The 21,649-nt window shown below is 54.2% G+C and overlaps 1 protein-coding gene across 1 annotated transcript in view; it reads left to right on the top strand.

Annotated features, from left to right (window-relative positions):
* STAB1 (stabilin 1) overlaps positions 1 to 19,644 on the top strand; it is a 56,591-nt gene extending 36,947 nt beyond the window's left edge. Inside the window, exons 36-67 of the mRNA XM_057407841.1 lie at positions 184 to 240; positions 1,024 to 1,119; positions 2,244 to 2,439; positions 2,887 to 2,982; positions 4,020 to 4,065; positions 4,773 to 4,852; positions 5,763 to 5,888; positions 6,633 to 6,706; positions 7,055 to 7,129; positions 7,707 to 7,826; positions 8,799 to 8,846; positions 8,971 to 9,054; positions 9,465 to 9,611; positions 9,751 to 9,888; positions 10,524 to 10,583; positions 10,689 to 10,865; positions 11,385 to 11,471; positions 11,955 to 12,101; positions 12,257 to 12,322; positions 12,857 to 13,082; positions 13,588 to 13,737; positions 14,482 to 14,586; positions 15,014 to 15,121; positions 15,309 to 15,502; positions 16,166 to 16,310; positions 17,351 to 17,484; positions 17,759 to 17,924; positions 18,136 to 18,242; positions 18,441 to 18,560; positions 18,918 to 19,070; positions 19,180 to 19,299; positions 19,438 to 19,644. Of these exons, the coding sequence (XP_057263824.1) occupies positions 184 to 240; positions 1,024 to 1,119; positions 2,244 to 2,439; positions 2,887 to 2,982; positions 4,020 to 4,065; positions 4,773 to 4,852; positions 5,763 to 5,888; positions 6,633 to 6,706; positions 7,055 to 7,129; positions 7,707 to 7,826; positions 8,799 to 8,846; positions 8,971 to 9,054; positions 9,465 to 9,611; positions 9,751 to 9,888; positions 10,524 to 10,583; positions 10,689 to 10,865; positions 11,385 to 11,471; positions 11,955 to 12,101; positions 12,257 to 12,322; positions 12,857 to 13,082; positions 13,588 to 13,737; positions 14,482 to 14,586; positions 15,014 to 15,121; positions 15,309 to 15,502; positions 16,166 to 16,310; positions 17,351 to 17,484; positions 17,759 to 17,924; positions 18,136 to 18,242; positions 18,441 to 18,560; positions 18,918 to 19,070; positions 19,180 to 19,299; positions 19,438 to 19,644 (3,855 nt within the window). The remainder of the gene's footprint in view (positions 1 to 183; positions 241 to 1,023; positions 1,120 to 2,243; positions 2,440 to 2,886; positions 2,983 to 4,019; positions 4,066 to 4,772; positions 4,853 to 5,762; positions 5,889 to 6,632; positions 6,707 to 7,054; positions 7,130 to 7,706; positions 7,827 to 8,798; positions 8,847 to 8,970; positions 9,055 to 9,464; positions 9,612 to 9,750; positions 9,889 to 10,523; positions 10,584 to 10,688; positions 10,866 to 11,384; positions 11,472 to 11,954; positions 12,102 to 12,256; positions 12,323 to 12,856; positions 13,083 to 13,587; positions 13,738 to 14,481; positions 14,587 to 15,013; positions 15,122 to 15,308; positions 15,503 to 16,165; positions 16,311 to 17,350; positions 17,485 to 17,758; positions 17,925 to 18,135; positions 18,243 to 18,440; positions 18,561 to 18,917; positions 19,071 to 19,179; positions 19,300 to 19,437) is intronic.
* The last annotated feature ends 2,005 nt before the right edge of the window (positions 19,645 to 21,649 follow it).

Below are 21,649 nucleotides of genomic sequence, written 5' to 3'. Positions count from 1 at the left end.
GACCTGAGGGTCATGCATCATGATTTTAGGTCTTCTGGTATTTTGAGCCACAGAGAGATAAATACATCTTTGTCTTTGTCCCAGCCAGCAGCCTCGTACAGCACCATTTGTAATTCAAGGTTAGCGTCTTGGTGTGATGTGGGTAGAGGGCACACGTGTGACTTCTCCTGTTCTCTGCCCTAGTCAAGATGCAGCAAGTGTGAGAAGGGGATCAAGTGCCCTTCGGGATCAGTTCTTGTGGTGAGTCTTTGATTTATGTGACATCTCGCAGACTGCAGATAGTGCTTTGATGTACTCCTGTTGTTCTAAGGATGTCATCTTGATACCTGAAAAAATGCACCTTTGAGTCTTCTGTGGCTCATTTGGTAGCAGGGTTTCTAAGAGAAAGCAGAATCCAAGGGAGGCTTACAGAGGAAAAAGACAAGCATGAACCATAAGGCTCCTTACAGGGCTGGCACCAGGCTTTGCCTGAATTTTAGGAGCCTTTTAGAGCATGATGTGTGGGGAGTTTCTCCTCTTAATAGGGGAGAAGAGATGTCTTTTTTTTTATCTTTTACGACATTACATCAAATAAAGCCATTTTAGGGGTGCCAATAACAATTCCCCATCCTGGACCATTGATTTGTTCACACAGATGGGCTGGTTGTGCCTGCAGCATGCATGTTTCCAGAGAGGAAGACAACATTTAGCCTCTGAGCAGGCTATGAATTGCCCAGCAGCCACATCTGGTTTCTTAGGCTTCATTATGCCAAAGCCGGTCTGATTACTTTTTCTCAGTGTTCATACTGACACGTAGACCATGGCTTGGGCAGGTAACAGACACTGTGTGGTGACCTCGCATCTAGAGATGCTTCGTTGGTCTCAGCTCTGGATAGTCCAAACTGCTAGGGCTGTTACTGGGAAAGAAAAAGCATTTTTCCTCCTGTTAGGCAAGAACACTGCCATGAGCAGCACCAAAACGCACAGTGTTTGTGCAATCTTTGTGGTACCTGCTGGCTGTATCTCTGTTGATTATATCTGCAGGAATTGCCAGGAAGCAAGAACCTCGCTCGCTGTGAGTTGCGCTCAGGGGATGCAGGAATACTTGGCTGCCATTTCACCTGTGCCAAGGTTTCTCTGGTAAGAAAAACAGTTGCCTCAGATTCATTTTGACAAAGCAAGATGGGTATTAGAAATGCAGCCATGGAAATACCTTCTTTGGAGGAGGAACGTTGCACCAAGTGGAGAAACTTCCAGGCCAGGTTGGACAGAGCCTTGGGTGAGATGGTTTAGTGTGAGGTGTCCCTGCCCATGGCAGGGGGGGTGGAACTGGATGAGCTTTAAGGTCCCTTCCAACCCAAACTAGTCTGGGATTCTATGAAATAGAATAGTCTGCATAGCAATGGTTTGTGGTCTGCTGCTTTGGTATTGTTGCTTTGGGTTTTGTCCTGCAGAGGAAGAGGGGTTGGATGTTTGTAGTCTGGATTCCAAGGGAAATGAGGCACGAGGGATGGTATTTTGCTTGTGCATGTGCCTTCCCGAGTAACTGATGACTAATTGGAGCTGAACCAGAGGGAGGAGCAGAAGGTCTCACAGCTATTATGGCCCTTTGTGAAAATGTGTGGCTGGGAGAAAACATTTGAAGAGGAAATGGTAAAAGAAAGACCTGTGTGAATTCGAGCTCTTGTAGGTGTTGAAGCGTCTCCCTGGAAGGTTCAGTGGGAGTGGGAGATTGAGGAGAAGGGAGAGAGCAGTTGGACCTGCAGTACTTACACATAGAGCTCCAGTCAACTTGTACCTCACTGAATACTTCTGCACTCCTTCTTCAAACAATGTTTGTCTTCATCTGTACTGTCCAACTTCATCCCATCATGGTTTCTTCCCTCTGGGGGTAGAAGAAAGAAGTGAGAGCACCTGAATTAGGCTGCTAAAACAAACCACCTTCTGGCATGGCCCCTCTCACTGGTGGGGCACACTAGGGACACAGGCGGGAGGTAGACTGGATGGGCACAGGACTAAGTGTTTGTGTTACCGAATAGCTAGTGCTACTTAAGGACAGAGTAGACCTTTATGTAAAGCTGTGTGCAACAGAGCACCCTATTTTAGGGCATTCAGTCTGTCCAACCTGCACACATCCGGTCCTTTCATGCATTGTCAGAAATCATGGCTATCACATACTTAAAGGAATGAAGCAGCTTCCCCGATAAAGCTGTACCTTGTTTGTGCTGCACAAGACTGCTCATACCAACTTGTTGGTTCTTCAGAGGTCTGTCTGCTGCCCCGGCTACTACGGACACATGTGCGAGATGTGCCCAGGGAAGCCAGGCCGGTGGTGCTCTGGGAATGGAGAATGCCAGGACGGCATCGAGGGCAGTGGAGAGTGCCGGTGCCTGGAGGGCTTCCACGGCACTGCCTGTGAAATGTGTGAAGTGGGGCGATACGGAGCTGACTGCAAATCAGGTGATGCTGGGGGCTATTGCAGCTTGTCTCTGGCATTCTGCTGGGGAGGAGAGGGGAGAGAAGTGGCCACGTCCCAGCTCTTGGGACGGAAGAAATGTCCCAAGGTCTCTGAGACAGGCAAGCCACTGAGAGAGGGTCAGCGAGGGTGGGTGCTGTGGACAGGCAGAGGAGCGGCCCCGTTTATCACCCTCAAACCAAGGCACGACTGACCGTGCTATGGCAGTCACCCTGCTGCCACCCGAGCTACAGCAAGTAAGGGCGGGTGATCTGTTCCTGGGCTTTTTGTCCTGGCAGCGAGGGAACAAGAGTGTTACTGCCGTGATCTTTTCTGTATGGCAGCTTTATGCGTTGGATTAGGAAAAGAGCAGCCAGAGAAACGGCAGCAAGACTCTGCTTGTGGGACCTGTTGGTTTGACAGTGACGAGTGTTTTTATATTAACCCTGCAGAATGTGCTTGTGACAATGGCATATGTAACGATGGACTGCAAGGGGATGGGAGCTGCGAGTGCTTCCCGGGGTGGAAGGGCCCTACCTGCCAAGAAAGTACGTGAGTATAGCACTAAGGGCTAATACTGCCTTTCTGGCAGGGAAACCTGCATGATCCCTTTCACTTGCCAGGGCAATGCTCTGTTAGCAGAGCAGGGTGAGCGCTGTTGCATGTACTCTGCATCCCCCAGATGCTTATCAGACTCCTAGCTCATTTCTGCACACAAAGCTGCATTTGCAGTGTGACTTCCTCAACAGCACGAGGGAAATTCATATGGAGAAAAGGATATCCCCATCTTCCATCTCCACTGAGATTTGTGGCACCTCAAGGATAGTCCTTTGCCCTGGGTCAGAGAGATAGAAGCTCCCAGCTAGACTGGGTTCACCATGACTCTTGTCACTTGCAAGGCTTAATTTGAAGCCTCCAGAGAGCCCCAGTGTGTCTACTGAGTTGCTGTTTCTGCTCCCAGATCCATTTATTTAGACAAGCTGAGGCCATGGGCTGCAGCTCTTAATAAACCTGTCATCATGTGTCAAAGTAATTATGTTGAAGTTGGCTGTTCTGGGATTATGATCACAGTTGGGGTGAGGAGGAAGCTGAGCTCCTAAAGACGTTGGGATGTTAGAGGTTTGTACACAAAGATTGATTTTGGAGTGAAGTGAAATGTTCTGGGGGCATTTAGAAACGGAAATGAGTGGAGCTGTCCTGTCTAGTGCAAAGGTAGAGCATGAAAAAGGTTCATCTTTTCGTTTTGAAAGGGCAAAGCAAAATGGCTCTGTGTGCCTGCGTTAACGAGGTTTCAGTCCCTGTTTCATTCCTAGCAGTGTGGAGACCATGCAGATAAGGTCAAATTGAACTGCTAGAGAACATCGAATTCACTCCATTGCAAAATGCCAAAACAAATCCCATGAGGTCTTCCTGCTGCCATGTAGGACGGGAGAGTTACTATAACTGCTCGTATGCCATCATCAGCCAGGGCACCACAAGTGTGGCAGTGAGGCTGTTTGCAGGGTCCTTTACTCTCGATGGCAAAAATGGTCCCAGCAAGTGCTAAACTGAAAATGCCAAGTGACATCTGTGTTTTCTTTCACAGGAATCAAGATAGACTTATGCAATAACACTTGCCATGAGATGGCCAAGTAAGTATAGAGAGGAAGCTGGGTCATTCTGAGGAAGGCATGTGTGTTTGTATGTGGTTTACACAGAGGTGGGTCTGTGTTTAGGCTTCTCAGAGGGCTGGGAGAAGACTAAACTGACATTTAAACTGACATCTCATTAAAGATGAATGGATGTCAGTTCCATTCTGGGAACTCTGGTGCTAAGCTGCATACAATTTCCCCAAGGATTTTGTCTGTCTGAACATCAATCCTTTCCAAGTTCCTTCTGCATGCGTGGATGGGAGAAGGCAGAGACTCCAAGGCACTCAAGGCCTGGCCCTATTCATGGAGTAAATCAACCAACTATTCACAACTGTTTCTGCCTTGCTTGCCCCCACCAAGGAATTAAATAGGCTAATGGGCTACGATGACTCCCTCTTGCTGCCTTCTCCATCCATTATGTGGTCTCCTATTTTGCGGTACCGAGACCCAGCCACCTCCATTGTACTGTGCGGAAGCACGTGGGCATGCTGAAGGTGCAGTGTGTGAGGGGTGAAGGATGTGCCTGCCAGCTCCCTGTTCAGTGTAACTTGGGTGTTTGGTGAAGAAACACACAGCAGCTTCAGGCATGCTCCTCCTGTGGTCATAGAGGTCTCTAACTTGCATGTGCCAGACTTGGATAGCGTTTCCCACTGGCTGAGCAAATCAGGAGGTGTTGTCAGTGATTATTTATCTCTTTCTTGTTTCAGCTGCCTCAATAGTTCTGCAGGTTCCTCACCCAAGTGTTTCTGCACTGCTGGATACACAGGGAACGGGACCCATTGCACAGGTACGTCCAGCAAGTGTGGGCAAGATTCAAGGCTTGCATACATGGGTTGAAGCTGCACAAAGACAAGGGGTCTGTTTGTGAAATAAGTGGCATGATGCTGCCAGAGGAAAGATCATTCAAATCCCTTTCCTGTCAGCCATCCACCACGAACTCTGCCATGCTTTGGCTGTAAAAGTTTTCCAGTCCAGAGCTTTACACAGGATGCTCTTGATGGCGCTAGAACCTGTGAGAGAGGGATAAAAAGGCAGGCAAGTGTAACAGGACAGTCCTTACTGTTTGTGGAAAGAGACGCACATGAATGGGTTGTATTAGTTCTGATCTCACAGCAGTAGTGGCAAAGATATAACAGTTTTGGCCGTGAATCTCTGCAATATTGATGCTCTGATGCCCTAGAATTTTGTGCTCCTCCTATTTGTTGCCCATGCCAAAATCAGATAGCAGTTGTGCCAAAATTAAGTAGAATTTCAAGTTACTGCTCTGGAGCTATCTACAAACCTGGTTAAAAGCAAACAGATAGGAAAGAAAGAGTGATAAAATTGTAACAGTCAAAACACTGGTAGACATCACAGCTCCTTTTCAATATTGCCCTTGTATGAAAATGAGGGGGACACAGAAAAAAACACCTCTCAGGGTGCAGGAAAGTATTTTCTCATCTAACTGTTAGTCCTCAGTGCTGCAGTAGCAAGACTTCTTAGTCTTATTTGCAGGGTACTTAAGCTCAGCATGGCTTTTGACTGGCATCTTGCAGATCCAGATGAGGCCCCATGCCTTTAAAGGACCCACGGTTTCCTTGAGAATCAAAGGGATTTTAATCAGATGATGTGATTTGTGTTAAGATGGATCCTTCTGGCATGGTTCATCTTTCCTAGATGCTCTGAGCTGACTCTGCTGCTCTTGTTTGTGGTTACAGAAATAGATCCATGCACTATCGATCATGGTGGCTGCTCCATACATGCTGTGTGTACTAAAGTGTCTCCAGGAGAGAGGACCTGTGTTTGTAAGGAAGGCTATGCCGGGGATGGGACACTCTGCATGGGTGAGTGCTCAGGGCATTAAGAGCAATGAGGCATCACCCATGCAAAAGGGGCATTTCAGACAAAGACTGTTAAAGTGTTGAGTAACTCAATTCTCCCTTCAGATTCTTCAAGCAGGGTCTATTTCAAAGCAATTAGTTGCTGGCTGATCTTGATTCAACTGTCTTTCTGCTTTTTATTGCGGTGCATGCACACGTGCATGTGCATGTGTTCACACATACATGTGTGCAGCATACTCCCAAGCCACGATTAGTGGTCATCACTGCCCCAGCACAGTGCCCCACAAAACTGGACAGAGAGCCCATGGTGCCTTGGGCATCTGTCTTGCTGGATCACCTCAGATCGGTGTCCTCAGCTCAAACCAAAAGAGCCCTGAGAGTTTTCTTGCCCTGATGCATGTCTTGGAGATGTCCAGAGACAGAAGGGGAGGGCAGCCTCCCACAGTGGTGCTGAGAGGTGAAGATGGAGCCATGACAGAGTCCAGTCCTCTCATATCCCTTAAAGCACACCCAGGCAGGTGTGGGATACTTTGTGGGCAGGTATCACAACTCAGAGACCCACGTGTGGCAGGGGTAGAACTTGCAGTTGTGCCCTATTCCTTTGCTATCACAAGTCACTTCTCCACCGGAGCATTCCTAAGCTAGGAAGGTATTCCCTGCTGCTTTCCCAATACCTCTTTGGATCACCAATTCCCAGGCGCTTTGAGCAGCCCTCAGCAGTAATGTGGCTTCATTGTTTTGCTGCAGAAATCGATCTCTGTCTTGAAAGCAATGGGGGCTGCCACACCAACGCAGAATGCATTAAAACAGGCCCAAGGAAGGTGAGTATGTAAAGATGAGTGTCAGGGCAGCATTATAATGGAAGTGGTCACAGCTGGGTAATTCTAGAGGCAGTCCTTTCCACTGCAATGCACTGCCTTGTGCTTATGACCTTCCACATAGAAAAGATACCTGGGATGGGCATGAGAAGCTCGCTGTATCCTTGCAAGCAGATGCCTTCTGTTGGCCAGAGGCTGGAGGCAGTCTCAAGTTCTATTTGCTGTTGATAGGAGCATGTTTGCTCATGACTGTAGCAATGGGTGCTATAGCAAGTGCTTTCCATCCAGCCCAGCCGCTGGCTGTTTTCTTCATTGGGTCCAAGTTTCAGACTGAGACTGTTCTCCCTCCAGGTTGCCTGCAACTGCCTTCCTGGTTACAGTGGGGACGGCGTGAGCCAGTGCAACCCCATCAACTTGTGTGAACAGGTATGCCTGCGTTCTGCTGTTGGCAGCGGTGAAGGCCACAGCCTTGAATTGTGCCTTTCTTCTAGCAGTTAACGACAAGAGCAGGGTTAGCCTGCTTGTTTAGAGCTGGCTATCTTGCCTTTCCACATACCAAAGGCATTTCCTAGTCTATTTGGTTTCCATTGCCTCTCACAATGACCTGCAATTATGTTGGCCACCTGACACTCCTTCTTTTGGGAGAAGCAGTGTGGGAACTCTGACATAGGGTTGGAGACATGCAGGTTTGTTTCTCTGCATCCATTTGGTGTAGGACACTCAAAAGCTCATGGCATCACTACGATGCCAAAATGTCTCTGTGAATCATGGGTTCTGTCATCACTCTGGGTTGTAAACTGAGGTGCAAAAGTTCATTTCATGGGAGGGTTTGGTGCTGAAAATCCCTTGAGGATTTTGGTGAGGTTCATTCTAAGGCACTGAAGAGGTGGGAGGAATGGTTTCCTTTCCAGTGGGCTGGATGCAGTTCGCAGCTCCTGCATGCAAGTGGCCGTGCAGACAGTGATGATGCCCCTCCACGGTAGCTTTTTGCTTTGCTTGCTAGAACAACGGAGGCTGCAGTCCATTTGGGGTCTGCAAGTACACGGGCCCTGGCACTCGAAACTGCTCCTGCTCTTGGCTCACTGTTGGAGACGGCTTCACCTGCCGTGGCAAAATGCATCAGGTGAGAAGCACGCACAGCATCTTGTCTGTTCTGCCCCTGCCCCGCAGCAAACCGCTCCCTGCCCTCCGCGTGGAAGCTGCAGGTGAACAGCTCTGTAGTGCCGTGTTCATGTGTGTGGGGCAGGAGGGGGGAGCGGTGTTTCGAGGCAAACTGTCCATAAATGACAGGAGTATTTGCTGTGCCAGCTGTGGACAGAATCACAGTGAAGCGGCTTTGCTCCAAAGGGAGCCGTGATGTGAACACTGCTGCTCTGCCATCGGCACTTGGCCACACCTCCAGGGTGCTCTTTCCTTAATGTTAGGAGCAAATGGGAATATTTATCTTTCTCCCCAAAGGAACCCACTTCTCCCGGGCTGTGGGATCAGGGCAGGTTCCCTGTGGCCATGCCAGACCTTGGGATCCAGTCTGGAGGGCAGAGCCTCCAGCTGTGTTGCAAATAAAACAGCTGTCCTTGGGCAAACTGGTGACCTTTTCTGACAGTGACAAATAAAGCTGCCATCCCCACAGCAGAGCCAGGAGAAAAGATATGAACTCAGTTCTGTGCTTCTGCTTTACTGAAAGCTGGTGTGGTGAGGAGAGGGAATTTGCCCTGCCAAGCCAATGTCTGCCACTCTGGACGGCATCCCCGCGGTAGTGGCAGCACAGGGAGGGTAAAGCAGAGATGCTGGGAAGCACTGGAGGTGTCCCGTGAGCACAGGCTCAGTTAAACCCATGAGGCAGCTGCTACAGAAGCAGCCAACTCTCATCTCTCACACCACTCCATCCTGCAGCACCGCAGTATGAATGGTCAGGCATCCATGCCCACCACGCTGGCAAGAGAGGGAGGGAAAGATCACCGTGTTCCGTCGGGAGAGCTGGTGTCTCACTGGGGTGGGAGAGGGACCTGGAGTGGAGGGGGCAGGTCACTGCGCTGCCTGGTGAGGAGCAGGTAGCAGGGACTCTGCTAACGCCAGCTGTTTCTCTTTGTTCAAGGAGCTTGGAAGGACTGAAGACGCATCCGTGTTCTTTAAGATGATACTGGTCGGTGATAAACAGCTTTGGTTTTGTCTCTGGGTACTAAATCACACTTAGGGCGCTCTGCAAAGGGTCTTGCTAACTGGATCTGTATTCTGTTTTCCTTCCTGTGAACGCTGGTCTACTACAGGCAGAAAACATCAAGGAGCTCAGTGGGGCAGGACCTTTCACAGTCTTCGTCCCACGGACGGATTTCATAGGAAACAGCACTACAGTAAGTATCTTCCCATCCCAAGCACTGTAAACCAGGTTTTTAACCAACAGCTTTTTGACATCACACCTCCTGTTGTGCAGCTTCACATTACTAGTCCCAACTTCTTTCTCATGGGCCCCCGACACACCCAATAAAGGAATAATTCCCGGTTCCCAGGCATCACTTCCTCAAGCCAGTGTGTTCATTTGACCTCCATCAGGGGACCTGCACGCAGGTTTTGTCAAGCTGGTTGAAATCTCCCAAAGCTTTGTATGAGTCTGTGCATTCACCATGTTTGGGGGACTGGCTTTCCTGCAGGGGTGGGTCACAGGGAGCTTGGGCGTTTCAGTCTCCCTCACTACTGGGTCTGGGGTATCCCCTGCAAGGCAGAGTGTCTCTAGTGTGATCTCACTCTCGTGTTCTCTCTATAGTTTGAGGAGTGGAGGACCAGAGGTCTCCTTCGGGACCTGCTTCGCTACCACATAGTGGGTTGCCGGAAGCTGCTGTCCGGTGACCTGGAAGCACAGGAGTCTCTTACATCTTTATCTGGCCACAAAATGAAGATCACAGTGAAAGAGGTAATTCCTTTTCCTGGCCCATTTGCCAGGATGTCACTTGTGCTGTCATTTGGAGGCCGGTGACTTGCCTGTGGCCCACAGACAGCTCACAGGGCAGTGCCGTGGGTGTGGATACCTCCTCGCATCCCTTCTCTCTCAGAATAGCATCTATCTCAATGAGGAAGCCAAAGTAGTTGTGAGTGACATCGTTGGCATGAACGGGGTCATTCATTTCATCGACAAGATCCTCATTCCAAGTGACCTGGTGGACCGTAACGTCTCCTCAAAGACCTCACGGGTAAGGCTGAAGCAGTGACTGTGTTATAGCTGCTGTGGTGAGGACGGGGTTAGGGTCTTTGTCCCAACAGCTCTGGTAGTCCCTGACAAGCCCTCAGCCCAAGGCCACATGGGGTGCTCTTCCTCCCTGTTCCTAGCTCTGTGGGGTTTGTCTGAGGGCACAAGTTTGGCTTGTGAAGGTGACAGCATTTGTGGCATAGCCATATTTGAGACAGAAGGAGCCTTATCCATCACTAGAGAGTAACAATACTGGATGTAGGCAGGAAGATTGTGTCCTGTGCCACTCGTTTTCCAGCACAGAGCAGGTTGCAGTGTGAGATTGCCAAGGCCTCCAGTGCTCCTCCAACAAGCACTAGGAGCTTATAGATCCTGTGCTTGACAGAATATAACACCTTCCGTACAACAAAACTGCAATTAATCCCAGCTCCTGCCAAAGCAGTGTCTACCTGGGATGAATGAGAAAAGAGGTGGCTGTGAGAGCACTCACCAGGCCAAATTCAGCAGCACGATGATGACAGAGACAAACTTGCCCTTAGCTGCTGTGGTTGTTAACCATCTGGTTTCCCCCCTGCGTTGCTGCTCCGGTCCTTCAGAGGGATGTCTTAGTGACAGCTGTTTGCTTTCTTCCCTCTGCAGCAAAACATCACGGAAGTGGCAGAGGCCTTTGGGTACAGCATTTACAGCAAGCTGCTGCAGGTGAGCAACCCGAGCCCTGCTGCTCTGCGGGGAGGCGGTGTGTACATGGGCACGTTCAGTTTGTGCCTGTGGCTTTTTCTTTGTATCCCCTCTCATCTCGGACAGGACGCAGAGCTGCTGCCACTGGTTAGTGACCCCCTGCACAGACCCTTCACCATGCTGTGGCCCACAGACGCTGCCTTTAACGCCCTCCCAGAGAAAAGGCAGAAGTGGCTGTACCGCAGAGAGCATCGGGACGTGTTGGCATCCTACCTCAAAGCACACATGATCAGGGACGCAAAGGTAAATGGAAGAGCAAACAGGCTTGTACCTCCCCAGGCCACGTGTGGAGCCTATGGTTATACCAGAGCAACCTTACCAAATACTTTCCTGCTCTAGGGCATCCAGTATAGTAGTTGTCTTGAGACGATCCAAAGCTGTTTGAGCATTTGAAGTAACTGTTGCTTCACCATGAACCTCTGGTGCAGCATGGCTTAGCTGAACCCTTCTGTCTTCAGCTTCTCGGGGAGGCAGCATCACCATCAGACTGTCAGCCGGAGGCTCACAGAGAGGCTGTTGTCTGCAGGGGTGATGAACAGGGGCAGAGTTCCACTGTACAAAACCAAGGCCTGATTACACACTGGTCTATCACTGTTGTGGAATCTTGGACTACCCCAGCATAGTTAGACTGTTCCACCCACGCTGGCTTCATGTGCTGCCACATTTTGCCCCCGCTCTCAGTGTGGCTGCTGACCCCCGTCCTCACTAGGGAACTGCCAGTTTTCGCATCTCTCCCTTCACATTCTTGCTTTTCCCTCTTAGATTGTTGCCGGCAACGTGCCCCAGATTGAATCCATACGGACCATGCACGGCTCCACCATCTCGTTCAGCTGCAGCAAAACCCATGTGGTGAGTGATGGCGATGCTGGGCTCAGCTTTGCACTGAGCAGGTGTCCCAGGGCATAGCCACAGGGCAGCTGATGCTCTGAGATGGTCACGGGCAGAAAGTGAACACAGAGCCGGGCGCTTGCAGGCTGAGACACCCCATTTCCCTGGCTACAGCTGAGCCTGGAAAGAAGCTCGAGACTGCGTGGCCAGCTCTTAGGGACATGTGGAACCAGCACGTGCACTTCGTGACGAGCAGGTTGCAACGCCAGCCGTATGGTGCTGTAACCTTTACAGGGCACGTGCTGCCCGGACAAAGCCCATTGCTTAGGAGAGATGGCCATCAAAAGTGGCAGTCAGGAAGGGTGGTCAAGGACATGAGCACAAAGATTTTGGAGAGTTCCTGGGGCGACTGAGAAGTCATGGCAGCCAAGAGGGCAACTTCTGGGTAGTGCAGCCGGGATGTAGGGTGCGCCAGGATCACAAGGTGCTTCCTTCCTCTGGCAGGGAGAGCTTCTGGTGGGGAATGGCGATGCCACTATCATCCAGAGGCACATGGAATTCAATGCAGGCATTGCCTATGGCATCAATAGACTGCTGGAACCACCAGATCTGGGATCTCGGTGTGACGAGTTCATCTCTGTTGAGCTGCAGGTAAGCACCTGCGATGAGGCCAGTGATGATCTGGGCCTGGGAAGAGGGATGCTGGGGAGGAGGGGTTGCTGCTCTTCCTTGACAAAGCTCCAAGCAGCCAAGAGATGCGGGAGCACATACCAAGTTGTTGCGAGGTTTCTGTCTTCCCTCCGCAGGGATCTATGGAGAGCTGTGGACTCTGTGGCTTCGAGCCACCCTGCCCTGCTGGCTCCGTTCAACGGGTAATGCTCACAGCTTTGCCACCAAGGAGGCCTCTCACGGGGCTGATGACATTACCCACACCCCCCTCGTGTTTTAGTAGCTAAATGAAGGCACACCTTGTCCCTAGTCACACAGTCTTGTAGGGCAGGAGAGGGGCTAAGCAAAACAGGGTCAGGGGCTCCAATGGGCTTTGCTTGGTCAATCCCTATACGGGTGACAGTGGTAGAGCGGTCCCTGCAGTAGCACTGGGGCTTCTCTGAGGGCTTTATAGCAAAAGAGCTTGACCTAGCCTCTGGGGATGGACCAGGGGTGAGATGGTGAGCAGCCCTGGGGGGCAGTACTTGTACCCCACTCTCACTGCATCACCTGGTGTTCCCCTCTGGGGGGTTTCTGGCATGTCCCCGAGGTACACGGTGGCTCCTCTGTCACCAGCCCCATCACATGTTAGGCACTCTGTTACTTACCGTAAACCGGAGTGAGTGGCGCAGGAAGAGACAAGGTGAGACGTCAATGACCGGTGTGGCAAACTCTGTGTTTTGCCTGTTTCCTCGCAGGGGGAAACCAGGCGCTGCTTCTATTACGGCAACCAGCTGTTGAGAAACACCTTTCTGTTTCACCACAACTCCCTGTTGCGGCCGTCCTGGCCGCCCTCCCCGTGGGACCCCCTCAGAAGACACTTCTCTTCCAGGGGGCCTCTGAAACAAGGCTGCAAGAGGAGCTGTGTTTCTACCCAGTGGGTCCCTCAGTGCTGTGCAAACCACTATGGCCGTGAATGTCGGGGTAAGGAGCTGCGTGACCCTTTCCCACCCCAGCCCTGTCTCTTGTGGGAAGGCGGTTAGCGGTCCAGCACGGCTGGCATCCATCAGTGTGGTTCCCTGGAGAAGGCTGGGCAAAACCCCAGGCACGGAGCCGCTGGGGGTGGCTGTCAGCCATGTCGCTGACCCTTGGATGTTGCAGATGCTGAACAATTCCCTGCCCTCTGGTCTTTGTGCCTGGGCAGTTTTCACTCCTTGGATGAGTCTGCTGCCAGGTTATCATGGGGTGGGCCAGCTAATGGCAGCAGAGGGTCTTCCCCAGCTGGAAGTTATGCCGAATTTCCCCTCTTGCCCCTGTCCCGGAGGTGGTTGCCATGGGATGCCCCCAGCACTCACTCCCGCAGGCTCTGCGGCCAAGCACCCCATAAGCGGCAGTCGGTATGCAGGCTCTGCACGGGGGGCAGCGAACGGCTCCCCTCCAGCGCAGGGCCCCGTTGTCACACAGCCTCACTAGGGTGCCCCCTTTGCAGCGTGCCCGGGAGGGCTGGAGGCGCCGTGCGGTAACCGCGGGACCTGCCACGACAAAATCGGTGGCTCGGGGCGATGCAACTGCAGCCAGGCCTTCGTCGGGACCAGCTGCGAGCTCTGCGCGCCGGGCAGATACGGGCCAGAGTGCCGAGGTACGGGCGAGCTGCGGGGTGGCAGCAGCGGAGGAGGCTTGCACAGAGGAGGCTGTGGGACATGGCGCTCCTCGGAGGGGGCTCAGGTGTTGGGCCGACCTCTTACAGCAGGGAAATCAGCGCTGCCACGGGCACATGGGTCCTCACGGGACCCGGGTCAGACCTGTGGGGCTGGGTTCATCCTCCCTGGGCTCTAAGGCTGGACGGCACGGGCCAGGAGCTGTGGCCAGGGCAGCCATGCTGCCGATGGACTCACCTCCACGCCGGGGCTCTTGTTTGTCAAAGCACAGCTGAGAGCCCTGGTCTGGCAGAAGGCGTTCAGCTGTGTTTTGAGCTGGGGGACAAAGCCTGAAGTTGGATGAACCCTGTACAGAAAGAGCATCCCCTGGGACATGCTCAGCAGGGACCTGGAAACCAGGGGGGGCAAAGGGAAGGAAAAGGGAATCCGCCATCCTCCTGCCCCAAGCCCAGCCTTACCGCGTCTCCTGGAATGTTTTTGATGGCTCTATGTTCGCAGGGACTGGGAGTGAAAAATGCACTGAGCGTGCATCTCTAGAAATGGGGGACAACGGGGATTTGTGGGTGCAGAGAGGGTTCCCCTCCTCCCCAAAGGGTGCATGTTGCAGGGGTAGGGGAGCGACAGGAAGGGATGTGGTGTCCTGCAGGCACTGCCCACACAAGCCACATCTCTGCCGTGTGGCCTCCCACTGCCACGCAGGGACAGTGTTTTTATCCATTCCTCAGAGTGTAACTGTACCGAGAACGGCGTGTGCAATGGAGGACTGCATGGCGATGGCTTCTGCTTCTGTGCCGAGGGCTGGACTGGAGACCGCTGCGAAATCAGGCTGGGTGAGGGCTGCCAACCCCACCACCCGCTGCTCCCTGGGAGCCGGTGCCATCCGGCTGCTTGCCCGGTAGCTGGATTGTATGTCCAAAAAGGAGCTCTCGGCTGCAGGGCTCATCCTGAGATCTGCCCCATGCTGTTAAATCTCACGAGGGTTGGGGTGGTGAGGAGGAGGAGGAGGAAAGCTCCACTTGATCATGACCAAGCCCCTGAGCCAAAGGTGCTCCAAGAAGAGCTCGAGGGTGAGATGAAAGCCTGAGGTGTACCTAGGCAGGGAACAGCCCTTTGCATCTGGGCAAGGCATCTGCAGAGAAGCACCGGGGTAAAGAGTGGGGAACATGGGGCAGGCGGCCTGGGGCAGAGGCTGGTGGTGGCAGCCATGCCTATGCGCTAGCCCTCGGATCGTTCTGACCTGCGTTGTTCTGACTTCAGTCTTGACGCCCTCCTGCTCCCCGCCGTGCCACCCCCAGGCTGCCTGCCGCGACAGCAATCTCTGTGAATGCAACCTGCACTACGAGGGCGATGGGAGGATGTGCTCAGGTAGGGTGAGCCACGAGGGGCTGGGCTGGAGGGGTGGTGAGCACGGGGGAAAGCACACGACACTGCCAGGCAGGAGGTGACCATCTCCTGCTGGCCAAGCTGATGTGACGACGGGCAGGACAGACAGACAGGCCATTGGGACGCTTGGCAAGGTGCTTTAGTTAAGCTAGTTCTTCTGCCCCTGCAGCGATCGACATGTGCAGCCAGGACAACGGGGGGTGTGCCAGGCACGCACAGTGCACACAGGTTGGTGTGAACGTCTCCTGTGCCTGTGCTCCTGGGTACAGAGGTGACGGCTTCGCCTGCGACCCCATAGACCGGTGTGCGGACGGCAGGAACGGGGACTGCAGCCAACACGCCAACTGCATCAGCACCGGCCCGGTGAGCACAGCCCGTGGGGCCCTTCCCAGGGAGAGCTGCATACCTGGGAGAGCAGCCCCTGAGGCTGCTGTGGGATGCTTCAGGCTCCCAGAGGACAGCAAAGTGACAGCATCCCTTGTTACTGTGGTCACCAGGCTTCTCCGGTCCCCTCAGCTGTTGTGCTCATCCTGCAGGTCCTTTCTGCCAGGCAAGGGCCGTGCCTTGTTCTGTTGCCTGGCTGTGGTGATGGACTGGTGATGTTATGCTGAGGCTATTTCCTCCCATCCCTCTGTCTGAGGGGAATAAGCTGTGTCAGTTGTAGCATTTGGGGGACTGTTCTGGGGCTCAAGGGTTATCCTCCAAGGGTGATGCTGGTCATTTCTGCAGAGGAACCAGAGCTGCTCCCCACCCAGAAGGTGGGACTGGACACCTGATGTGCAAAAATCATGAGCCACATACCTCAAAGCTCAGCACGTGACAGTGATTCAATGTGACGTTTTCTGGTTTGTGTGCCGTTGGAACACCGAGGTAGACCAGAGGCCATGTGGCCTTTCATAGTCCCATCAGGTTGTCGAGGCATTCTGAAGGCTCATCCCCATCTTCACAGGGATGCAGGGATCCCCAGCTGCCACCTGCATGATTGCACTCACACAAATGCCCTCCCCTCCCTCCTTTGTGCTGCAGAACGAGCGGCGCTGCGAGTGCAAGCAGGGCTATGTTGGTGACGGGATCCAGTGCCTGGAGGAGGCTGTGCCCCCCACAGACCGGTGCCTGGAAGACAACGGGCAGTGCCATCGGGAGGCCATTTGCACTGACCTGCACTTCCATGGTGAGTGTGCTCAACCCCGCAGTGCCAGGGATGGTGTTCCACGGAGAGATCACACTCCCTCATCCTTCACTTCCCAGCTGGGGCACCCCTCAGGGGAGGGTTGATGGGCATGGATGGCCAAGGGGCCAGGGACTTACCTCTGTAGCTCGGTGTCGTGGTTTAAGGCCAGCCTAACTCAGAACCACGCAGCTGCTCGCTCACTCTCCCCCTTTCTTCCTCCCCCACTCCTGGAGGGATGGGGAGGAGAACTGAAAGAATGTAACTCGCATGGGTTGAGATAAGAGCAGTCCAGTAACTGAGGTATAACACAAACCACTGCTGCTGCCACCAGTGATAATAATGAGAAGGGAAATAACAAGGGAAGAGAACACAACCTCTCACCACCCACCGACCGATACCCAGCCTGACCAAGCAGTGATCTAGCCCTTCTGGGTAATTCCCCCCAGTTTCTATAGTGGGCATGATGTGCTGTGGTATGGAATACCTCTTTGGTTAGCGTGGGGCAGGTGTCCTCTCTCTTCTTCCTCTCGGCTTCCCACGCCCCTTCTCACTGCCAGAGCAGAGACTGAAAAGTCCTTGATCAGAGTAAGCATCACTTAGCAACAACTAAAACATTGGTGTGTTACCAGCACTCCACTCAGACCGAAGCTGAAAACTCAGCACGGCACCAGCTACTAAGATGGAGAAAAATAACTGTTACAGCTGAACCCAGGACACTGGATCTGGTTTTCACATTCACCTTTTCCACTAAATGTCATCTGGGGAGGACAAGCCATCCTTGTCTGCTCCCCTGATGTGTGAGGTAGCCTCTGGTGGGATTACACTGCCGGTGAGCACTGACTCCCTTGTGGAAGGCTCAGATGAAGCCGTGCTGCATCCCACCTTGCCCTCACTTGAGCATTATCCGCATCCCACCCTCTGGTGCAGCACGAAGCACCCTCCATTGGCAGCGCTGCCCGTGCTCACACAGGGGACTCAGGGGACTGCCCCAGGGAGCTGCTCACTCTGTGCTGTACCGATGCTCCCTTGGTATTTTGCAGATAAGACCATGGGTGTATTTCATCTGCAGTCACCCCGCAAAAAGTACGACTTCACGTACGAGCAGGCTCGGGAGGCCTGTGCTGCAGAAGGTGCTTCCCTGGCCACCTTCCGGCAGCTCTCGGCAGCCCAGCAGGTCAGGAGAGGGGCTGGCTCCATTGCCCCGTTGATGTGCGGGTGGGTGGGTGGGTGGATGACCCTGCATCCTCCCAGGCAGGCCCTGTTTGCTCTGTCTACATCCATGAAGCCAGGAGGGCTGGTGGCTCTTGCCAGTCACACTGGGATGAGAGCTCTGGCAGTGCCCAACCCTTCAGGTGTTGGGGGCACTCTGCACGATGGAGTGTGCATCGGGGCAGAAAACCTGGGCTGGAGATGAATTTTTAATCTGATGACTCATTTTCCTCTGCTAGATGGGATTCCATCTGTGCTTGGTGGGCTGGCTGGACAACGGCACAGCCGGGTACCCCACGGCCTACCCAAACCCCAGCTGTGGGGCTAACCGAGTGGGCATCGTGGACTATGGCTCCCGAAGCAATCTGAGTGAGACCTGGGATGCATTCTGCTACCGGGAGAAGGGTGAGTGGCACGAGCACGCTTCCTGGGGATGGTCGTGTGGGGCACAAGAGGACTGTCGGGTCAGCAGGCACAGATCTGCCCTCGGGCAGGGGGACACATCTCCCTCTCCCCATGCCTGTGGTGGGAGGGAACATGCTGAGGGGTATCCAGAAGTCAAAGGAAAGGCCCGTGGCATTGGTGAGTCGAGTCGCATCCTGGTGTTCCGTCGCAGATCTGACTTGCACCTGCCGGGATGGGTTTGTGGGCGACGGGTACTGGTGCAGCGGGAAACTCCCTGACGTGCTCGCGGACAACGCTCGCTTCTCCACCTTCTATTCTGTGAGTGAGGCTCCCCTCGTGTCCCAGAATGCCAGCAGCCGGGAGCAAGGCAGAGGGAGGGAGAAGCGGTGGTGTAGTCTGTGTGTGTGGGGGAGAGTACAATCAGAGAGGTGTTTGCTTTTCAGGGCTGGGGGATGCTCCCTGGGCTGGGGAGGGTGACAGCAGCGCGCTGATGGGAAGATGTTCTGTCTTTTCCAGATGTTGCTCGATTTTGCCAATGACACAGAAGAAGGACTGGATTTTTTCATCTATTTGTCTGATGACTCCACTCCCAAAACTCTCTTTGTCCCCCTGAACTCTGGCTTTGCAGACAATGAAGTAAGCAAGCAGGGACGAGCAGCTGCTCAAGGGGGCATGAGGAGCAGGAGTCCTCCAAGGCTGGCAGAATGGGATGTGAACTCTGGGGAAGGGGGAATTTAACCCCCTTAAAGGGAAGCAGTGGAGGTCTCCAGTCCAACCCCTCACACAGCAGAGCCGTTAGGTCAGAGCCTTTGCCAGCTGAGCTTTGGCTCTTTCAAAGCATGGCGATTCCCCTTCACTGCAGAGTAGTTTTGCACCGTGTTGCCCATGAATTGAGGTTGTCTTGTGGCCATGGAGAGTGTTGGGGCTCAGGCCCGGTGGGGGCTGCACACAGGGGAGCCAGCTCAGCCCTGCTCCTCCTTGTTGCTTTTTCAGACCCTGACAGGAGAGGAGCTGAAGCTCCATGTGTCCTCCAGCAATGTCGTCCTCTTCAGCTTCAACCTCACAACCGGCACCATCATCCCATCGCAGTCAGGATACGACCTCCAAGTATCAGATCTCTCAGTGGGCAACGGTACAGAGCACTCAGTAGGTTTAACCTCCACAGGGGTCAAAGAAAACCCCACAAGTTTTCACCACATCTCTTTTGAGGCAATGGGGAGGTTGGGTGACACGTCTGTCCTGTCCTGTCCTGCAGGACGCCAAGGCAATCAATGACACGATGGTTGTGGAGTGGGACATCATAGCCTTCAACGGCATCATTCACGCAATCGCAGAACCGCTGAGGATCCCCCCGCCCGCCGTCCAGCTTGGCCAGGTCCGTGCCCGAGGGGACGAGGTGATGCAGTCCTGCCCTAGGACGGCCCTGGCCCGCGGTCACGCCGGGAGCACGGCAGGGAGGCGGGGGGCGGGATCAGCCCGGGGTGACGGTGACCGGTGACGGCTTTGGCCGCAGGTGAACGGCGCGGCGCAGGCATCGGGCTCCGTGGCCACGGGGACGTTGTCGGCGCTGAGCTTTGCGCTGGCGCTCGCGGCCGGCGCCGGTATCGCCCATTACTGCGTGAGGCGGCGGCGGGAGCAGCAGGCTCTCTCCGCAGGACTCGCTCCTGTCCGACGCTGCCGCCGGAGGCCGCCCGCACTGACGCGCCCTTCGCCCCAATAAATCGCTCAGCGCCGCCGCCCGCGCCCCGCCTGCTCTCCGCCGACCCCCGCCCCCTGTCACCCGGCCCCTACGAGGTGCTGCCCACCCGGCGGCTCAGTCCAACCGCGCGCTGACAGCCCCTGTAATCAGGAGTCACCTCAGTTACCCCCAGGCGCCCCCTCTGCTCCATGCAGGAGGCTCCTGCCTGCCCTAAGGCCATAAGGGGCACAAACGGCCCCTCGACTCGGGCAGGCGTGTCACACACCCACCCAGCTGCAGCCCAGGCGCAGGAACCGACCGGAGCAGCGCCTCTGCAGGAAGTACATCGGTTAGTCAGTTAGTTACACGCGCGGCAGACCTTTATTGAGCCTTCACACCGCACAGCACAGGGACATCAAATGCCACATGCACACAGCAGACCCACTGGATTAGTGCAGCTATGTTAACAGCAATCGTTCAGGTCACGGAGTCAAGAGTCAAAGCTGGCACATAACAAAACAAGGCAGTGAGATACAGGTGTCAGACTGAGGGGCCAGCCAGGAGAAGGGTGTGTGTGTGTGTGTGTGTGTCTCATTGAGGGTTGTTGACACTTTCACACTGTACTTCAGTGCCTTTCCCTGAGGAGTCTCCTGGCAGAGGGTCCTTTCCCTCAGCTGTCCCACACTGACAACACACAGCCATTGCCACAGCCCAGTGCTCACAAACACCCCTGCCTGCTGCCCTGCTACCTCCGCCCCCAACCCAACAGCCCTTAACCCACCACCCAGACCCACCGTGCATCCCAAACACCCATCCTACATACCCTGCAGTCACTCACCAGTGTCTTTCCCCCTCACTGCCAGCCCCAGCACAAGTGTATCTGCTCTCTGTTCCCTCTCCTACCTGTCACCACCAGCTGGGCTGTCACCCTTGTTGCCACTGGCAACTGGTGCAGCAGTGAGGAGGAGGTGATGGACCAGGACAAGCAACATGTTCTGCACCAAGAGCTCTGCCTTCAAACATCCTGACAGCCCCTGCATGTCTCCAGTGCCAGCAGCTGCATTACATCTCTCCTGCTTGCTCTGGGGACCACACACTGCCCCACCTCACCTCTCCCTCCAGGGCCTCTTACCCCCTATCCCATTGCCATAGTCTTCCCCCACATCCAGCTTTCCAATGGCATGATTACTGGCCACCACCAGCGTGGCACAAACTCTCAGCAACCCCAAGGCTTCTTTCTGCCCCTCTGCTCCTCCCCAGGGCCCTGCCTGTCCCCCAGGGCAGGCTGAAGCCTGGGCAAAGCCAGCATAGCCCCGAACCAGGTGAAGAACTTGTTTTCTGCTCCTCGCATCCTAAAGTAGCTCTGACCTGCCTGGGCCTCCAGGCCCCCATCCTTACCCCGTGTCTCATATGCTCTGGCATCGCTATTATCTCCCCCTGAAGAGGCACACAGGGCTTTGCATGGCCTCGCTCCCCTTGCAGCCCCCTCCCACCCAGCAGCATGTCACTCTCCTCCTCCGACGTCCTCAACAGCCCTTTCATACACTTTAGGCTACATCTCCACAGGTGGAGGCCAACACCTCTGCTGCCCACCCTGCACCTTCCCTGAACGGCTGAACACATCCCTCTGCAACTGCCAACAGACCACGCTGCCTGAGCTGCCAAAACATTGATGTCACATGGCACCAACGCCCCACAGTACTGACACTGTGTGGCATTCAGCTCGCAGCAAACACTTGGTTTTCAGGCTCCCACCCCACTCTCACACAGGACTTGCACATCCTGTACATTTAACCAGCAGTTACCTCCTACCTGTGTGCCCCAGGACAGACCAGTCTGGTGAGGAGCGGGATGGGGCTGAGGGCTGCTGGTACCTGCACTGGTTAACACTGCTGACGCTTTTGTCGTCCATGATGTGCTTCACTGGTTGCCCAGTTGGCACCCCTGTCCCCTCACTGTCCCCCTCCAGACTCATGAGTAGTACCCAAGGCTACTGGGACAGGTACAGGCCTGACACACCTTGTCACACCTCCTGTGGGAGCCTGTG

This window comes from Pezoporus wallicus, unplaced genomic scaffold, assembly GCF_028554395.1.
Source record: "Pezoporus wallicus isolate ANWC-B61680 ecotype Strahan unplaced genomic scaffold, APGP_CSIRO_Pwel_v1 contig_3568, whole genome shotgun sequence".
NCBI classification, from domain to species: domain Eukaryota; kingdom Metazoa; phylum Chordata; class Aves; order Psittaciformes; family Psittacidae; genus Pezoporus; species Pezoporus wallicus.
The sequence above is the reverse complement of the archived record's forward strand: the minus strand, read 5'-3'. Positions and strand labels throughout refer to the sequence as shown.